This window comes from Scardinius erythrophthalmus (genome assembly GCF_964197995.2).
Source record: "Scardinius erythrophthalmus genome assembly, chromosome: 4".
In the NCBI taxonomy this organism is placed as follows: domain Eukaryota; kingdom Metazoa; phylum Chordata; class Actinopteri; order Cypriniformes; family Leuciscidae; genus Scardinius; species Scardinius erythrophthalmus.
In genome coordinates this window covers 53,185,115-53,201,924 of record NC_138224.1, presented here as the reverse complement: position 1 = coordinate 53,201,924, position 16,810 = coordinate 53,185,115, and the positions used below count along the sequence as shown (strand labels likewise).

The following is a 16,810-nucleotide window of genomic DNA, read 5'->3' as shown; positions in this document are numbered from 1 at the left end:
TTGTTCATTTTTAAACCGTTATGCGCAGAGAGCGCGAGCGCGAGGGCGAGGGAGGGAGAGAGTGCCTGCGAGTGAGCGAGAGTGAGGTCTGCGGTCTTGGCCATTAGTTTATTTACTTGATTTTGTGTTGGTAATAAATTGTCAAATATGTTTAAACTTAAATTAACTACCTATACAAGTAGTTATGTCTCTTTGTATTAATTTGTCCTGTTATTGACGTAAGGCGTGTCATTGACAAAATGCGCAACCAGATGTTCGAATAGTTCGAATATTCGTATGTGTTTTAGAGGGAATATTCGAACGTCATTTTTGAACAATTTTGACAGCCCTAACCAGAACTTAGTATCATCACAACAATTAGCTGCAGAGTTGTTAATTATTGTGCTTATTTGTTATAGCCTACATGTTATCTCTACACTTTGTGTGGATATTCTATTCTAGATTCCCTGAGAGACATCCCCAAAACCCAATCGAAATGGAAGGTGTCCAGGTGCCCCTCCTGTTAGCTGGAGATCCAGCCTACCCTCTCCTCCCATGGTTGATGAAAGGATTTTCTGGCCCTAATCTCTCAGAGGAAGAAGAGGTGTTTAACCTTCACTTGAATGGTTCACGTGTGAAAGTTGAACACACGTTTGGACGCCTCAAGGGGAGATGGCGTGTGCTGGCCAAACGGTCTGATATTGACCACAAGTTCATGCCAACCGTTGTAGTTGCTTGTTGTGTATTGCACAACTTGTGCGAAAAGGAGAGGCAAAGGTTTTTCCAACCGGGCCCTGAGCAGCACCACCAAAACCTACCACAACCACCTCATCACCCAAATGAAGGTCCACCAAACGCAGCAGCTATCCGCTATCCGCCAAGCTCTACTTAGATATGTGTCAATTAGAGTCCGCCAGTAGTACAACAGCAAGCTATACATTCTCAGTAAGGAAATGCTTGATATCAACTTTAGATTTGTATGATTATGTATTCCCTCCAAATTCTTATTTTGCCTATTTTCTTTCTTGGGGGCACTCTCATTTTATAGCTCTTTTTAATTTGTATAGTGTAATGTAGTGATTGTGCTCTAGAATGCAGACAATTGTATTGTCATCTGTAAGTGGCCAGCCCAGTCTAAACCTCAAGCCATTTTCAGTACAGTGGGGTAAAGCTACAGCACATTTTCAAAAACAGTATAGCATAGGAGTTTGTGACAACAAATGATGCAAGGGAATCTCTTTGCTAACAAACTAGTCTTTCTGCTTTATTGCATGTTTCTTATCGGGAAGCTGGCACAGAATGGCCACAACTGGCTGCCAACAAAATCTAATCAGTGCATTTTCAGTACAGTATTTCCATTGAAAATATAAACATATATAATGCGAACTGTTCCACATTGTACAATTCAAACGAAACATGCAATGCTCAATTAATTTTTCTGTATTGTAAAATACTAAACAAAGACAATAACTCTTCTCCTAAACTGTTTAAGGCTTCAAAAGATATAGTGGAACTTTGTTTTCATGTAGTAGATACCAAAGTACTTACAACATTCCCCTACCCTCCTGTACAAACAAACACACTAAAAGTGCCATTTAAAAATACAACTGAATAAAACTTTCAGTAACACCAAAAGTGCCATTTTAAGATACACCTGAACAAAATGATCAGTAACAAATTCTGGAACTTTATTCCCCTAACCCAATGATTTGGCTCTTAAAAAGGAGGAGTCAGTTCTGGAGAAAGCTTGATGTCAAAATCACTTTTTGTCAAAATCAGTGAATATCACCTCACAATCCACTACCTGTACGTACTGTGTGTGCGCTGAAAAAAAGTTCAGTGTTAATACATAGCCTAGGCTCTGTAAATCGGCATGTTGCTAGCTAAGATGGCCCCTTTGTTTACATACCAGTTTACAGAGCCTAGGCTGTGCATTAACACCAAGTTTTTTTTTTTTGCACACTAAGTTTGGACCGATAGCGGATCGTGAGGAGATATTTACTGATGTTGACAACAAGCATTCTCCAGAATCGCTGACTCCACCTTTAACAACTTACTCTACTGTAAGGTAAGATAAGCAGTGAATGGCAAGTTAGGTTCCGAGTGAGGAGTTGAGTGTGCAGCATCAGATGTGGGTGGGTGGGCAGCGTGGTTGTAGGTAAATTGGTGTTGGCCTTGAAATGTATTGTAATTGCCCCTACTTTGTTGTTGGCTCATCCCAGCTAAGACTTGAGTGGCTTCTGCATGCCTCTCGGCTGCATTGGCACACCGCTCAAGACACTGAACTGCCTGTGAAATGACTGTGGTGATGGACTCCAATGATTTTTGATCTTGTGCTGCCTGCTCACGTTGTTGATCGAGAAAGGACATGTAGAAGGATCTCATCTCCCCTGCATCATTCTTTCTTGACTGGCGTTGCCATAATCTTGGTGGGTTACTCGGTGTGGCCGATTCTTCAATGGGCAAGGATGTGTCTTGTGCTTCCATAGTTGCAGACACGTTGGCATCACTCAAGCTGCATGTTCCATCTCCTGACTCTTCTGTAAAAAGAACAATGTTCTTAGTCAGAGTGAAGTTAGAACAAATGACCCTTTTACTTTGATGTAGGGGAAGGTTTCATGAAAATATGGTTGGTTGTATTAATCATACAACACATTATATCTACACATGTTGTTTATTTAAGTTTGCATAAAATGTTTTGGTTGCACTTTGTTATTTACAGTGCTATATTTCCTCATGTAGTTTATTGAAAAACAGCTGAACAGTCGCTGTTGTTTCTAACTCAAGTCAGGCTTTGCCTTCCCTTGTTCAGGGATACATAATGTGCAGCTTATGCATTAATTTATATGGTAAAACAATTTGAGTAACCACAACCATACACAATATAAAGCCCCAGTATTGATTTCTTTTTAAACATAGGCTATATATGTGGGGTTTATTCACTAACGCTTGAAACATTCATTTAATTAGAAAATAAAATAAATATTCATACCTGTAGACTCTGTAACGTCTCCCTCATCATTGTTCTGTTTCTCATCAGTAATTGAAGTCTCGGCTAAAATGAACAAGATACAAATGTGAAATGACGTACAGTCCGGATCAAAGCGTAACGCGTTCCTCAAAGTAAATGAAAATGATAACGTGATATCTTACCTGAGCTGTTAATATTAGAAGCCAAGGAAGCTACGATGGGCCTTTGGCCGAGGATCTGATCCATCTCATCAAAAAGGTCGAACTTGCCTTTTATTTTCCCTCCGGCACCGCTGCGAGACAACTCTCTTTTTTGACCCATGTATCGCTGTTTGAGCGCTTTCCATTTACTCCGGAGGACGTCCCACGGCTTGTCGTAACCTTTGTTGGCCATTTCCTTCGCGAGTTCCTGATAAATTATGGCATTTCTTAGATTTTTGCTATCTAAAATAGCCGTTATATTTTTCTCATAAATTAAACTCAAAAAGCATCTCGTCTCCTCGTTTGTCCACTTACATCTGTCTTTGATACCCGCCATGTGTGCAAACATAGGAGGCGCAAACAGAGCTGAAATAAACAAAAACTTCTTCCGGGTTGCAACCATAAATGACCTAAAACTTAATCGCAATTCATTATTTATTCGGCAAATAACGTTTCCATCAGCGTTTAGCGCATAAACCGTATATCGATCAAGACAAAATCCGATGAGACCGACCGTATTTCATTTGAGTCGATATTCACGAAATTCAATCGAATTTTACTGTTTCCATAAGGCATTTTTCATTCGATATCACATAATTCGGATAAAAACGTGGTGATGGAAACATAGCTATTGATGCAGGTGGCACCTGCATCAGTGCGTCATTATCAAGTGCATGGCGAAGGACAGTGTTGAGGACGTGGTCCATGCAGTCAAGTCTCGTGTATGACCTGAGAGCATTAATTACATTTGCCCCCTGGTCTGTAACCCAAACAATGTCTTTTAAAGACAGTGGGTCGAACCCGAACTTGGTGACCAAGAGCTTGACCAGCTCCCTCTTGATGTTATCGCCCGTTTTTTTCTCATCCACGGGAAACATTGCCGTGGTCAGATTCTTTTCGATCAATTCAAAATCTTCTGTAACATAGTGGCACGTTATTGACAGATAGTGAATCTTTCTGAAGTCATCTGTCCACATATCTGTAGACATTCCCACTTTTCCTCCTTTGTTCAGGATCTCTTTCACCTGCTTCGCAAGCTCTTCTCTTTTTTCCTCTGCCAAATTCCAACAGTGTGTTGCTACTGTGTTGGGAGATGGGAGGACAGAGCTTGCAGCAACTCTGCCATGTGTTGCACCAACATTTATGAGTTCCTGTGCAAGTTCTAAGAAGCCGTCTCCCTGAACAAAATAAAATGGCCTAATGTCCTTGGCGCACATGTAAACACATTTTTCTGTTACTGCCTGTTTTGTTTTAAGGGGGACATTTTTGGCAAGGAACTTCGTCAGCTGCTGTTGCGTTGTGGTGGTGGTCGAATCATGCCCACAGTTTAATGTATGGCGGCTCAGGCTGCACGACCCTGTTTTTTTGCTGTCATATTTCATCAGCACCTTGCATTTTAAGCATTGCACATAACCTGTTGAATTTCCATCAGAATCCAGCACCACTCCAAACACTTTCCAGACCTCTGATTTTCCCACTCCTCGACTGGTGACGGTGAATTCACCTGCGGCAAGTTTTCTTTTCACCAACGGCAACTCCATCTTCTTCGTCCAGGCTAAAAGCGTGCACGCAGCGGCGTCAGGTGGTCTGACACTCTGACCCCACGAGCCGCGATGCACGTTCGTTGCACACACAGCAGCCAGACAGACTTTCTTTACGGTGAACAGCATGATGCAGCGATGATTAATAAATTTTATTTTTTAATTAGCGGAAAAAAAAAATCCTCCCGAGGTCCGACCCGACCCGACCCGAGTCATTTGCTTATATTTTCGGCCGACCCGACCCGTTGAGAACTCTAGCACTTACCATGAAATTCTCGACCTTGAATTTGCCAGCTTCTTGATATTGTATCGCTGCTAACGTTGATGTCTTTGCGGTCCACAGCAACAATAAGTGGTTATTTAGTGCCATCTAGTGGTGTAATGAAAATCCAAGTAGCCTATTTTACATGAGATTTCCAACAATACAGGAAGTAGCGTTAACACAATCGTGCAAACATGTACCAATGCAGAAGTTGTGTTTTTGATGTGTTTGTTTGTGGACTAAATTTGCAGTAAAAGTGTAAGGATATAAAGACAGAACCGACTGATGTGTTATTTGTTTTAATTTTGCATGGTCTGTCTTACAAGGTCACCTTTTTGGTAAGTATACGTAAAACTATTTGACCAATCAAAACTATTTTCTTTGCAGCAGACTAAGCTAGAACTAGTGCTAGTGGAGAAAGATGGAATACAATTATCAACAACAGAAGTTTTTTAATGTAGCCTACATGATCACAACTTTATTTCATACTGCTTGTACAATCAAGATATCGTTTGAAAGCTGTATTCCCGTTGTGTCGGCAGGGCTGTTGATTTCAAAACTAAAATTATCTATAGCAGAGATATGAAAGCAGTTATGGATGATGGCATTTGATCGCTGCTGCTAGTTGCCTCGTAGGGAACTGCGCGAGTTCAAAAACGTATTTTTTTTGCGGGGGGACACGCATACTTTGAACACATCCTACAAGTTTCCAGCAGCTTGTTGACCGGGTTGGCCACCCAGGTTGTGATCCTCAGACATCATAGATTTCATTTTTATATGACAACCTTTTACAGCAGCCCATGTCTGATTTCCTAAAAAACAGGTGTTTTGCCCCCTGGGTATATAGGCCTTTTTTATATACCTAATATATTAACATATAAGATTAGACTAAAGATTTTTCTAGTCGACTAGTAGTCATTCATTCAAGCAATTAATCGACTAATCGCACGTTTATATTAATTAATTCCTGGGTGCATGGAGGAACATGGCCTATTCCGCACTTAAGCGCATGCAGAAATCTTGCCGCAAAGCACCAGCAAAAGTAGGCTTATGATAATAAATGTGTCTGAAAAAATAACAAAGCATTTTAATTGTTTATTAATAAACTAGTGTTTTCTAAATCAGTGTATTCTACTACCATACATCTCCACTGTAAAGTAGATGCGAGCATGATTACATAATCAGACGGTATTTGCTTTCGATTTTTTTTTTTTATTAAAAAATTATATCACAGAGAAGGACCCTTGGTCAAGTCAAGTCAAGTCAAAGCAGCTTTACAGAGATAACAGGAAAATAATGCAAAACAGTTTGTTTCCAGAAGAAAATAGCGTCACAGTCCAGCTTAAGTAAGTTCAGTGATGTTTCATTTTTGTTTTAAAAAAGTTATTAATTTAGTTAATTTATATATATATATATATGTTTGTAGCTGCTCTGGAGTAAACCGTGATGTCATTGTCCAACTTAGTTCAGTTCTTGTATAATAGTGTCAGTGCAGGCAGATCAATATTATTGTTGAATATTAAATTAAATGTTAAATTTAATGTCCCAAACTAAGCAAGCCAAGCCAATGGCAACAAAGGTGGAAAATGGCGACAGTGGCAAGGAACCAAAACTCCATCAGTGACAGAATGGAAGAAAAATCTTTGGAGAACCCAGGCTCAGTCACTCAGATCTCCTCTGGCCAGTGAACGAACAGTGTATGATTATGATTCAGGCAGCATTACAGGTCAGAAGTCAGATTGGTTTGGAACAATCAGATTACTACCCAGTTCCCTCTGGTTGAAGATCGGAGTCACGCCGGTATGGAGACAGGTTTTTTGAGGATCAGTGCTGATGGCTGTCGTGTCGATGAGGCCTTCACAGGGGAGAGTCTAGTTGACACAATCTCTGCTGACACTTCAGTGATATGTTGTGGTCGTGTCTAGGCGCAGGTCCTCCATCTGATCTGGATACGGCCCGGATCCAGCTGATTACAGTAAACCTTGGAATAAATAGAAAGATTAACATTAGTGTAGATGCCATTCTTCATATGATGTAGCAAGTACATTGGGTGTTATAGGAAGTGTCCCCGGTTCCGGGCTGACCTAATTTATGTAGCCTAATAATTATTTAACTGATTTAAATAATAGGAATGTATAATTTTCTATGTGTATGCCAGGTTAAAGAGATGTGTTTTTAGTCTAGATTTAAACTGACAGAGTGTGTCTGCTTCCCGAACAATGTTAGGAAGACTGTTCCAGAGTTTAGGTGCTAAATAGGAGAAGGATCTACCGCCAGCAGTCGATTTTGATATTCTAGGTATTATTAACTGGCCAGAGTTTTGACATCGCAGTAGACGTGAAGAACTATAATGCGTTAAGAGCTCGCTCAAGTACTGCGGAGCTAAACCATTTAGTGCTTTGTAAGTAATCAGCAATACTTTTAAATTTATATGATGTTTAATAGGGAGCCAATGCAGTGTTGACAGAACCGGGCTAATATGGTCGTACTTCCTGGTTCTGGTAAGAACTCGAGCTGCTGCGTTTTGGACCAGCTGTAGTTTGTTTATTAAGCGTGCAGGGCAACCACCCAGTAGAGCATTACAATAATCTAGCCTTGAGGTCATGAACGCATGAACGGTTTTACAGATGCTAGAAACGTGACTTTTAAATGAAAGATTGGTATCAAAGAGCACACCCAGGTTCCTAACCGACGATGAAGACTTAAAGGTGGTATCAGCGATTTCAGGCCCAAACATAAATGATCACATTCATCTAATATTTCGCTAGCTGCCCGCCCCATAAGCATGCTGTCAAAAAAACGCGTCTCTCTAGGTAGCCTAGGCTCTGAGATCTGCAGAATTAATAGGCTCTGAGATCTGCAGAATTAATAGGCTCTGTTTTTTCAGAATTAAGTAAAAGGAAATTACTAGTCATCCAAATTTATTTACATGTTGTGATTTGTTTAGTCATAGCGTGTACAAATAACATTGTCACATGAGACACAGCCATCTTCTAACCGTATACATACTGGGAACTATATTCTCAGAAGGCGACTTCTGCGGAGTGGTTTACTCGCAGCGCCTGAGAAGCCCCCTTGGTGAGGAGCAGAGAGTTCGCTCAGAGTGTTGCGCTAATCACTCCGCCCAAGTAGCAGTGCTTCGCCTTCTGAGAATATAGTTCCCAGTATGTATATGGTTAGAAGATGGCTGTGTTTCATGTGACCTTGTTATTTGTAAACGCGGTGACTATACAAATCACAACATGTAAATAGGAAAATGTTGGCGTTATTTTGTCACTTATTGGGAGCAGTATGCTAGCTGGAGCCGTTTACCTCCAGTCTTTGTGCTAAGCTAGGCTAGCGGTGGGTGCGTCAGACAGAGTTATGGCACGCACGGAGATGAGAAGGGTATGTATGGACTTATCTAACTCTGGGGGATACGGTGAATAAGCTAAAGTCCCAAAAAGTCGGCGTGTTCCTTTAACATTGATTCCATGTGACAATATTAGATCTAAATTATGATTATGACAATGAGTGGGTCCTGACACCTGTCATCTAACTCCAATAGAGTTCAGAATGTCTCTAAATGCCAATCCCAATGCATCTTTTTCGTTATTTACATGTTTATTAAAATCAACAACAATTAGTACTTTATCTGCAGCCAATACTAACTCTGATAGAAAATCAGCAAATTCTTTGATAAAGTCTGAATGGTGCCCTGGTGGCCTGTATACAGTAGCTAGCACAAATGTAAACTGCCATTTACACTAGATAGTGATTACTTCAAAATAATTATATTTGAAACTAGACTTTCATTAATTCTGAAAATATTACTATAGATTACAGCAACATTTAGTGCTTTACAGCCTTTTCCTTTCAGACGTGGCTCGTTTTTATAACAGTAATCTGAAGTGCTGCAAACATGTGACTATGGTGGCTGGTGTCTCTTTTTCACATTCCGTGTAATAGAATCACCAATAACTAGGTCACATTCAGCAGGATTCACAGTGAGTGTTTCACTGAGAGGGGAGAATCTGTGTAATGTTGTAACTGGAACAGAAGAGCTGTGTTTTGTCCTACGTCTACAGTGTCTCACGGTCACCCAGTTGCCCTGCTGCACGGGCTCAACTTCAGACGGAACAGAACAGTGTACAGAGTTCACTAAGCTAGTCGCATCCAAAACAGTATCTAAAGCCCTTGCACTCTTACAATTAACCTCGATTAAAGCTTGGATGCGTGTCTCTAGTTCTGAAATCTTCTCCGTCAGCCTGACTATCTCCTTGCATTTATCACATGTAGTCCTTACCGCTGAGAAGGATATACTATACATGTGACACGAAGTGCAAGTGACAATAACAGGAGAAAACATTACTCAAAACATTACTAGTTGACTGATCCTACTTACCACAGTTGTTTGATGGACTCATAAAAGGCGCAAGCGCACACGAGACGGCAAGCACGGATGCCAGGTTAACAGGCTAGCGAGATACTAGCATGCTGTGCTAGCGATAATGATTTAGATAAAAGCTAGCAATGCCAGATTAATGTGACAGGCAATATTAGACAATATCTAATATATGTTGATGAGTAAGTTATATTAGCAATATAAACAACAAGGAATGATAGTAAATAGAGATTAAAAGCAGGAAGCTATATGGAGCATACAGACGCAAACCAGCAGCTAGGCAGAAAGGAGTAAATGATACAATTTCCAATCGTTTGAGATGAGCAGAGCAGTACCTCCACCCCTTCTGGTCAGGAGAGGGGTGTGTGTGAAAGTGAAGTTAGTGGAGAGGGCAGCCAGTGTGGCAGTGTCCTCTGGTCTGATCCAGGTCTCAGTCAGGGCCAATAGGCTGAGACCTGAATGACTAGAAATAGATGTAATGAAATCAGCTTTGTTTACAGCGGACTGGTCAATTCCAGAGACCGATAGGAAAAGAGAATAAAGTACTAGAAGACACCGGAAAGGTACGCAGGTTGTTAGGATTGGACATTTGATTTACGTGTGTTAGTAATAGTAGGGATTTGAAAGCACATAGTGAAAGAGAGGTCACAAACAGAAAGATGAGAAAAAGGTTATGTAGAAGAGAAAAGATATTAGAAAATAATACTCTAGTGCCCTGTCGGTGTCCTTGCTCGGTCGCACAGGTAGAGTCGCTGGTCTTCACACTCTTTGGTCTTCACACGAGGGCTGTCACGTCTGCTGTACTACTACTTGCTTTTATACTCCGGAAATGTCGTTATTGAATACAGCTGGAAACGCCTCACTACCACGTGAAAAAATCACGAACAAATGAGACTTCACCAACAAGATATCAGCTTGTGAACACAGTAAACAAACAAAACTGTTTTCAATTAACTACAACTGAACTTAAATCAAATGAGAAAGATACAAATACACTAACAGGTACTGTCGCCTCCTGTTGCTTGACTGCTTCTTTCTAATAAGTGCTACAATACACACTGTATAAATAGCGTGAGCTGGCTTAGGCCACGCCTCTGTAAGAATTGATTTTCCTACTAAGACAAAAGCTGAGATAATGCTCACCCTAGAATAAAGCAATAAAACGCACGCTGGAAAAAGATCTCAAAGATAGAGCACATGACATTGTCCTGTCCAAACTTTTCTCCTTCCTTAACTCTGCATCCCCCTCTCCCTCCACCCTTCCTCCCCCCCTGAGTCAAGTCACCAAAAGTTCACTAAAATGTCAATATATCACATATGATGTATCTTGTGAATCTATTGTTTTTCCTTTTCATGTTTGGTATCATTTTAAGTGTCTCAGTTTGATTCGTAAAATGGTCTTAATTTCATTGCAGTCATTGGTTTAATGAGAAAGATTGTTCTCCTCTTTGGGTGATGACTCTTCAAGATATCTCCCCTCTCCCCCGAAACCAGGTGCTACCCCCTGGGGTACATGAATTGACCCAAAACAGCTCTTTTGATTTTCTGGTCTGGATATTTAAAGCTGCCGTCTGCAACTTTTTTTTATCATATTCAGTGTAATCGACACTATAATCCAACAGAACAACATAAATAAAGTGGATTTAGAAAAAAACCCGAGCTTCTAACTCCACCTGAAGCGTGTTATTTGTTTTGCAAAAATCCACCGCTCCCGTCTCATCGGGTCCAATCAGCGCAGGGGGGTGTGAGATCTGACTGTCAATCACAGTTCGTGCACACGCCACAGATCCCCTCTCCCTCACGCAGACGCGCACATTACAATATCACATGCACACGACACGCCTGAAGTTCGCCTGAAGATTGTACGAAGCGTGATGGCGGAGAGAAAATCTACTAACAAGCTTCCAATTCCTCTGTTATTGCTATCTATGGATAGATTAGCCAGGGCAGCCTACCTCCGAGTCCATGGTGTTGATCGATGCTGAAGAGACACGCGCGTTCACAGAAAATCAGGTACACATGCACTGACGATGGGCAGGTGCTCGTTGGTAGTGGGGGAGGGCCATGAGAGTTGTAAACATTCAAAATTTTGGCTAAGTCCACTCAATCTGCCAGACTTGCCGACTGCAGCTTTAACCCTCTGGGGTCTGGGCTGTTTTTGGGGCCCTTGAGATGTTCTGACATGCCCTGACATTTGTGCTTTTTTCAGTTGCTTATAAACATATTAATGGCAAAGGTGTAAATTCACTCTATAAAGCACAAACAGGGCTACCATAATATGTGAGCCACGTGTATGTACATGTTTTCATTTTTGAGAGAATAATGTTTATGCATGGTTATTGAAAAAAATAAAAAATAAAATTTCTGAAATAAGGCCACAAAACACATAGTAAATATGTGTCAGTAAGACTTTTGAATAATGGATGTCCTCGCCTAGTGTTTTTTCTTCAAAATTATGTGAAAATAGTCTTGCTTTATCATTCACATAAAACAATACATTGATTTAAATCGATGTAAAACAGGTTTTGCTTGGAAAGCCAATATGCGAGGGGGCGTGAACGAGGAGTGGTTTACAACTTAGAACACCCACTCTGCATAATGACTCTGCATAATTAGCCATTCATTCAGGTGTGACACTGACTGAGCCACAATGCAAGGACAAAAGATATATTTAGAAGAAGACTTATATTGACCATTTAAGATTTTGCTTACATCTATCTTGTAAATATGTTTTGCCATTTTATTAAAAAGGTTACAATTACAACAATATTACAATTTCAACAATATTTCAAGTGTACTCTTTCTTTGTAAAAAAAATAAATAAATGATTATAGGCCTACATTTTATCTATGTATTCATTACTTTCATATTTCGCCTGACTGTAACGTTGTTTTCATGAAATATTAGGGCATATTGTTAATTTGCAGTTTAATACGTTGCTTATACAAATAGCCTACATTTTATTTCAGCATATTTCAGTCGATTTTTACACATCTCAGTAGCCTATAGCAATACAGTTTGCTGAAACATCATCATTCATTCACACACGCGATTTAAATTTAAACTGTCTTTGCCAGCTGTGGTAAACAGCGCACATCTCTGCCGTTCATTCATTCATAAACAGAAACCCACGTGAAGAAATTCACGTGAGAAGGAAAAAAACTTACTAGTATTCCTCAGCTCGCTCCTCGATATACCCGCACTTCTGGGGGACATTTTCCATTATTATTCCTCACAGCTGCAAGACGGTGTAAACAAGTAATGATCTGAATAAACTTGTTTTCTCGCGCTGATATGAGGGCGTTCACAGGATTGCGCGGATTGCCTCAGACATTTGCGTTTGAATAGCGTGCGCTCTCAGTGGGCGGAGTCACATTACATCTGAATCAGATGTAATTAGCTCGACTGGAATCGCTCTCTTTTAATACAGATTTCACAAGATGAGAATATTGGTTTTTTATATAAATTACTTCATTTAACAGAAGAGAATTCAAGCTTCATGCCTGTGTGACTGTATGCCTGTTTGACTGTGTATTCGCTGAGTTATTGTTCATTTTCGGACGCGTTTCAGAATGGACTACACTGGCAGAGAGAAGGCAGAACTCGCCTCGTGTTTATTTTTCTTTATTTGGCAAAAAGCACAACACTTTGTTTTTATTGTGAGTATACACAAAAATAATACACATTTAACAGAATCGATTGATGTATGAAACTTGTTTTGTAAAATCAAAGTCAAAAGAGTATTTCGGGTCTCAATTCAACTCATAAGGAAAAAAGCGAGCAGATCACGCCGGCGTGATCTCCGACCACTGAGGGTTAAGGGCAAGTAACAGAGCAGTCTTTGGGAATCTGTAACCAGGAAAACCCCCATGCAATGCTGTGTCAGTGTCATGCTGTCTCAAGTCTTAAGGCTGATTTATACTTCTGCGTCGTTGTCCGCATTGACGCGCAATTAAATGAATGAAATCATTATTTTAGTAGATTATGAGGAGGCTGGTGGTACCGCAGCTCTGTGTCCAGGATTGGTCAATCTAAAGGCGCATATATGAACAGAGCAGTAGGCACGTCATCTGAAGACCTTTTGATTTCTGTCTATCACTGATTTAGTCAGATTAAGCGTAGAGCTGAAGTAATATTGAAACTAAATTCTAATAAATTAAGTTAACTTCACTGGAGCACTGAAAAAACGCGAACAAACGAGACTTCACCAATGCGATTTCAGCTCGTGAGCACAGTAAACAAACACTGTTTCCTAGTACAACTGGGATTAGATCAAATTTAAGATACAAAAACACTTAAAGTTACTGTCGCCTCCTCTTGCTTGACTGCTTCTTTCAGAGAAATAACATTTTGACGACGACATACACATTTTACATTTGTTTAGTGGGTGTAGTATTTAGCATTCTTGTTGGATTTGATGTTTTACATGTCTAAATGGTTTAATGTCTGTTGCTTTGTGCCAATAAACTTGTGTTAACTTGTTTTCGTTTCTTTTCACCCTAGACTTGATGGAGCTGAAAGAGGAGAGTCAAGAACTAATTAAAATAGAAGAGAAAAATCAGTATGAGAAATGTCATGATTTCATGAATAGAGAAAAATCTTTTAGTTACTCACAGACTCATAAAACAGAAACTAGAAACCTTAAAGTCCAGATGAGAGTTCACACTGGAGAGAGACCCTTTACCTGCCCTCAGTGTGGAAAGAGCTTCAGTCGAAAAAACAGCCTTAAAGCCCACTTGAAAATCCACACTGGTGAGAAGCCGTTCATATGCCCTCAGTGTGGAAAGAGATTTGCACAGAAAAAAACCCTTGATGCTCACTTGAGAGTTCACAGTGGAGAGAAGCCTCACACCTGCCAACAGTGTGGAAAGAGCTTCTCGCTACAAGGAAATCTTACGACTCACATGAGAATTCACACTGGAGAGAAGCCTTTCATATGCCATCAGTGTGGAAAGAGTTTTAGTCGAAAAAACAGCCTTAAAATCCATTTGAAAATCCATGCTGGAGAGAAGCCGTTCATATGCCCTCAGTGTGGAAAGAGGTTTACACAGAAAAAAATCCTTGATGCTCACTTGAGAGTTCACACGGGAGAGAACCCTCACACCTGCCCTCAGTGTGGAAAGAGATTCTCACTACAAGGAAATCTTACGACTCACATGAGAATTCACACTGGAGAGAAGCCTTTCATATGCCATCAGTGTGAAAAGAGTTTCAGTCGAAAAAACAGCCTTAAAATCCACTTGAAAATCCATGCTGGAGAGAAGCCGTTCGTATGCCCTCAGTGTGGAAAGAGATTTAGTCGAAAAAACAGCCTTAAAACCCATTTGAAAATCCATGCTGGAGAGAAGCCGTTCATATGCCTTCAGTGTGGAAAGAGATTTGCACAGAAAAAAATCCTTGATGCTCACTTGAGAGTTCACACGGGAGAGAAGCCTCACACATGCCAACAGTGTGGAAAGAGCTTCTCACTACAAGGAAATCTTAAAACTCACATGAGAGTTCACACTGGAGAGAAGCCTTTCATATGCCCTCAGTGTGGAAACAGTTTTAAACAGAAAAGAGACCTTAATGCCCACATAACACATCACACTGGAGAGAAGCCTTTCACCTGCAAACTGTGTGGGAAAAGCTTTACAGTAAAAGGAAATCTTAAGACTCACATGACAATTCACACGGGAGAGAAGCCATTTGTTTGTGATCAGTGTGGAAAGAGTTTCAGATATAAAGAAAACCTTAATCATCACATGAGGATTCACTCAGGAGAGAAAAGTTTTACATGTCATCAGTGCGAAAGGAGTTTCACAGAAATGGATCACCTTAAGAATCATGTAAAAATTCACACCGTTGTGAAGCCTTACATATGCCATCAGTGTGGAAAGAGTTTAACAAACAAAGCACACCTTGAGAATCACATGAGAGTTCACACTGGAGAAAAGCCTTTCACTTGTCCTCAGTGTGGAAAGAGCTTCTCGGTTAAAGGAAATCTTAAGATTCACATGAGAGCTCACACTGGAGAGAAGCCTTACAAGTGTCTTCAGTGTGAGAATAGTTTCACATACCACACAGAGCTGAAACGGCATTTGCAAACTCATTCTGAAAAGAAAAAGCCGTTTTCCTCAGTGTGACGAAATTTCGAAAAAGGAGCATTTTTAGCAATCATCTGCGCATTCACTCTAGAGAAAGTCAATTAAATTGTCACCAGTGTAATAAAAACATCACACTTACAAATACATTATGAAAAGTCATGTAAATGTTTCTTTTCCTTGTTAAAGAGTCCCCTCACAAAAAAGTGTTTATTAGTATATAAAGTATATTATAAAGTATAAAATAAACTATACTTTCAGTCTAGTTTTAATGTTCCACTCAGAAATATACTTAATAATAAAAAAAATAAAAATACAATTACACTTAAATGGATACTTCAGGATTTAGCATTAAGCTTTGTATTAGTAGAAAACCTGTAGTATTTTCGAATTACCGTGCTTTCCTCCCTCATATCCCCCTGAGACGAGAGATTTAAAGCGAGGAAAATAAGTATTTGAACACCCTGCTATTTTGCAAGTTCTCCCACTTAGAAATCATGGAGGGGTGTGAAATTGTCATCGTAGGTGCATGTCCACTATGAGAGACATAATCAAAAAAAAAAATCCAGAAATCACAATGTATGATTTTTTAACTATTTATTTGTATGATACAGTTGCAAATAAGTATTTGAACACCTGAGAAAATCAATGTTAATATTTGGTACAGTAGCCTTTGTTTGCAATTACAGATCGCGTCTGAGCGCGTTGTTGTCTTTGGAGCTCCATCGATTGATTTATAATTCTTGATTTCTCTTTAAACTCACTTACAACGAACATTTTCTACTTTTCCTCACCTCATAGTTATAACGCGGATTGTTGAGCAGACGCGTCTCAAGCCTTGTGATCCAACGCTGGATACTCTTATAGGTTACGTCCGTGGATCACGGCTGAACGCGTCTTCTCCGCACTCATTTAAGTTACAAACAAACATTTTTTCGCCTATCGTGCGTCTACTCTACACCCGTACCACTGAAAAGACGGATTATATCCAAGACTTAAGCCATAAATTAGTATTAATATTGATAGCACCACTGGTAGCGTCGTTGCTAACTTAACTTACTGTCCATCTGTTAAAATGGCGAATATATCAAATGTAAGTAGTCTACCTTTTGGTGCAGGTGAGGACACATTTGAGCTGCACGCGGTGCAGTCTGAGCTGGAAGCTGTTGAGAAACAGATCCACGACCTTTTAGTAAGAAAAGCCGAGCTGATAGACCGGCGTTTGGCTCTCGAAACATCACGTGCCGAGGCACACAAATCAGAGATTAATGTTACTAACCCGCTGACTCCGACCTCGTCTACTCCGTGCGTTCCTCAACATCGGTCCCGAACGTCGAGGTCGCGATCAGCCATGGTCTCGTTCACTCCGGCTCCAACATGCCATCACGAA

General features: G+C 40.2%; 1 protein-coding gene across 1 annotated transcript in view; it reads left to right on the top strand.

The window, feature by feature from the left end:
• Positions 1-15,562, top strand: part of LOC308689597 (uncharacterized protein) — a 30,648-nt gene extending 15,086 nt beyond the window's left edge. The window contains exon 4 of the mRNA XM_081363401.1: positions 13,841-15,562. Within this exon, the coding sequence (XP_081219527.1) occupies positions 13,841-15,462 (1,622 nt within the window). The 3' untranslated portion in view covers positions 15,463-15,562. The remainder of the gene's footprint in view (positions 1-13,840) is intronic.
• The last annotated feature ends 1,248 nt before the right edge of the window (positions 15,563-16,810 follow it).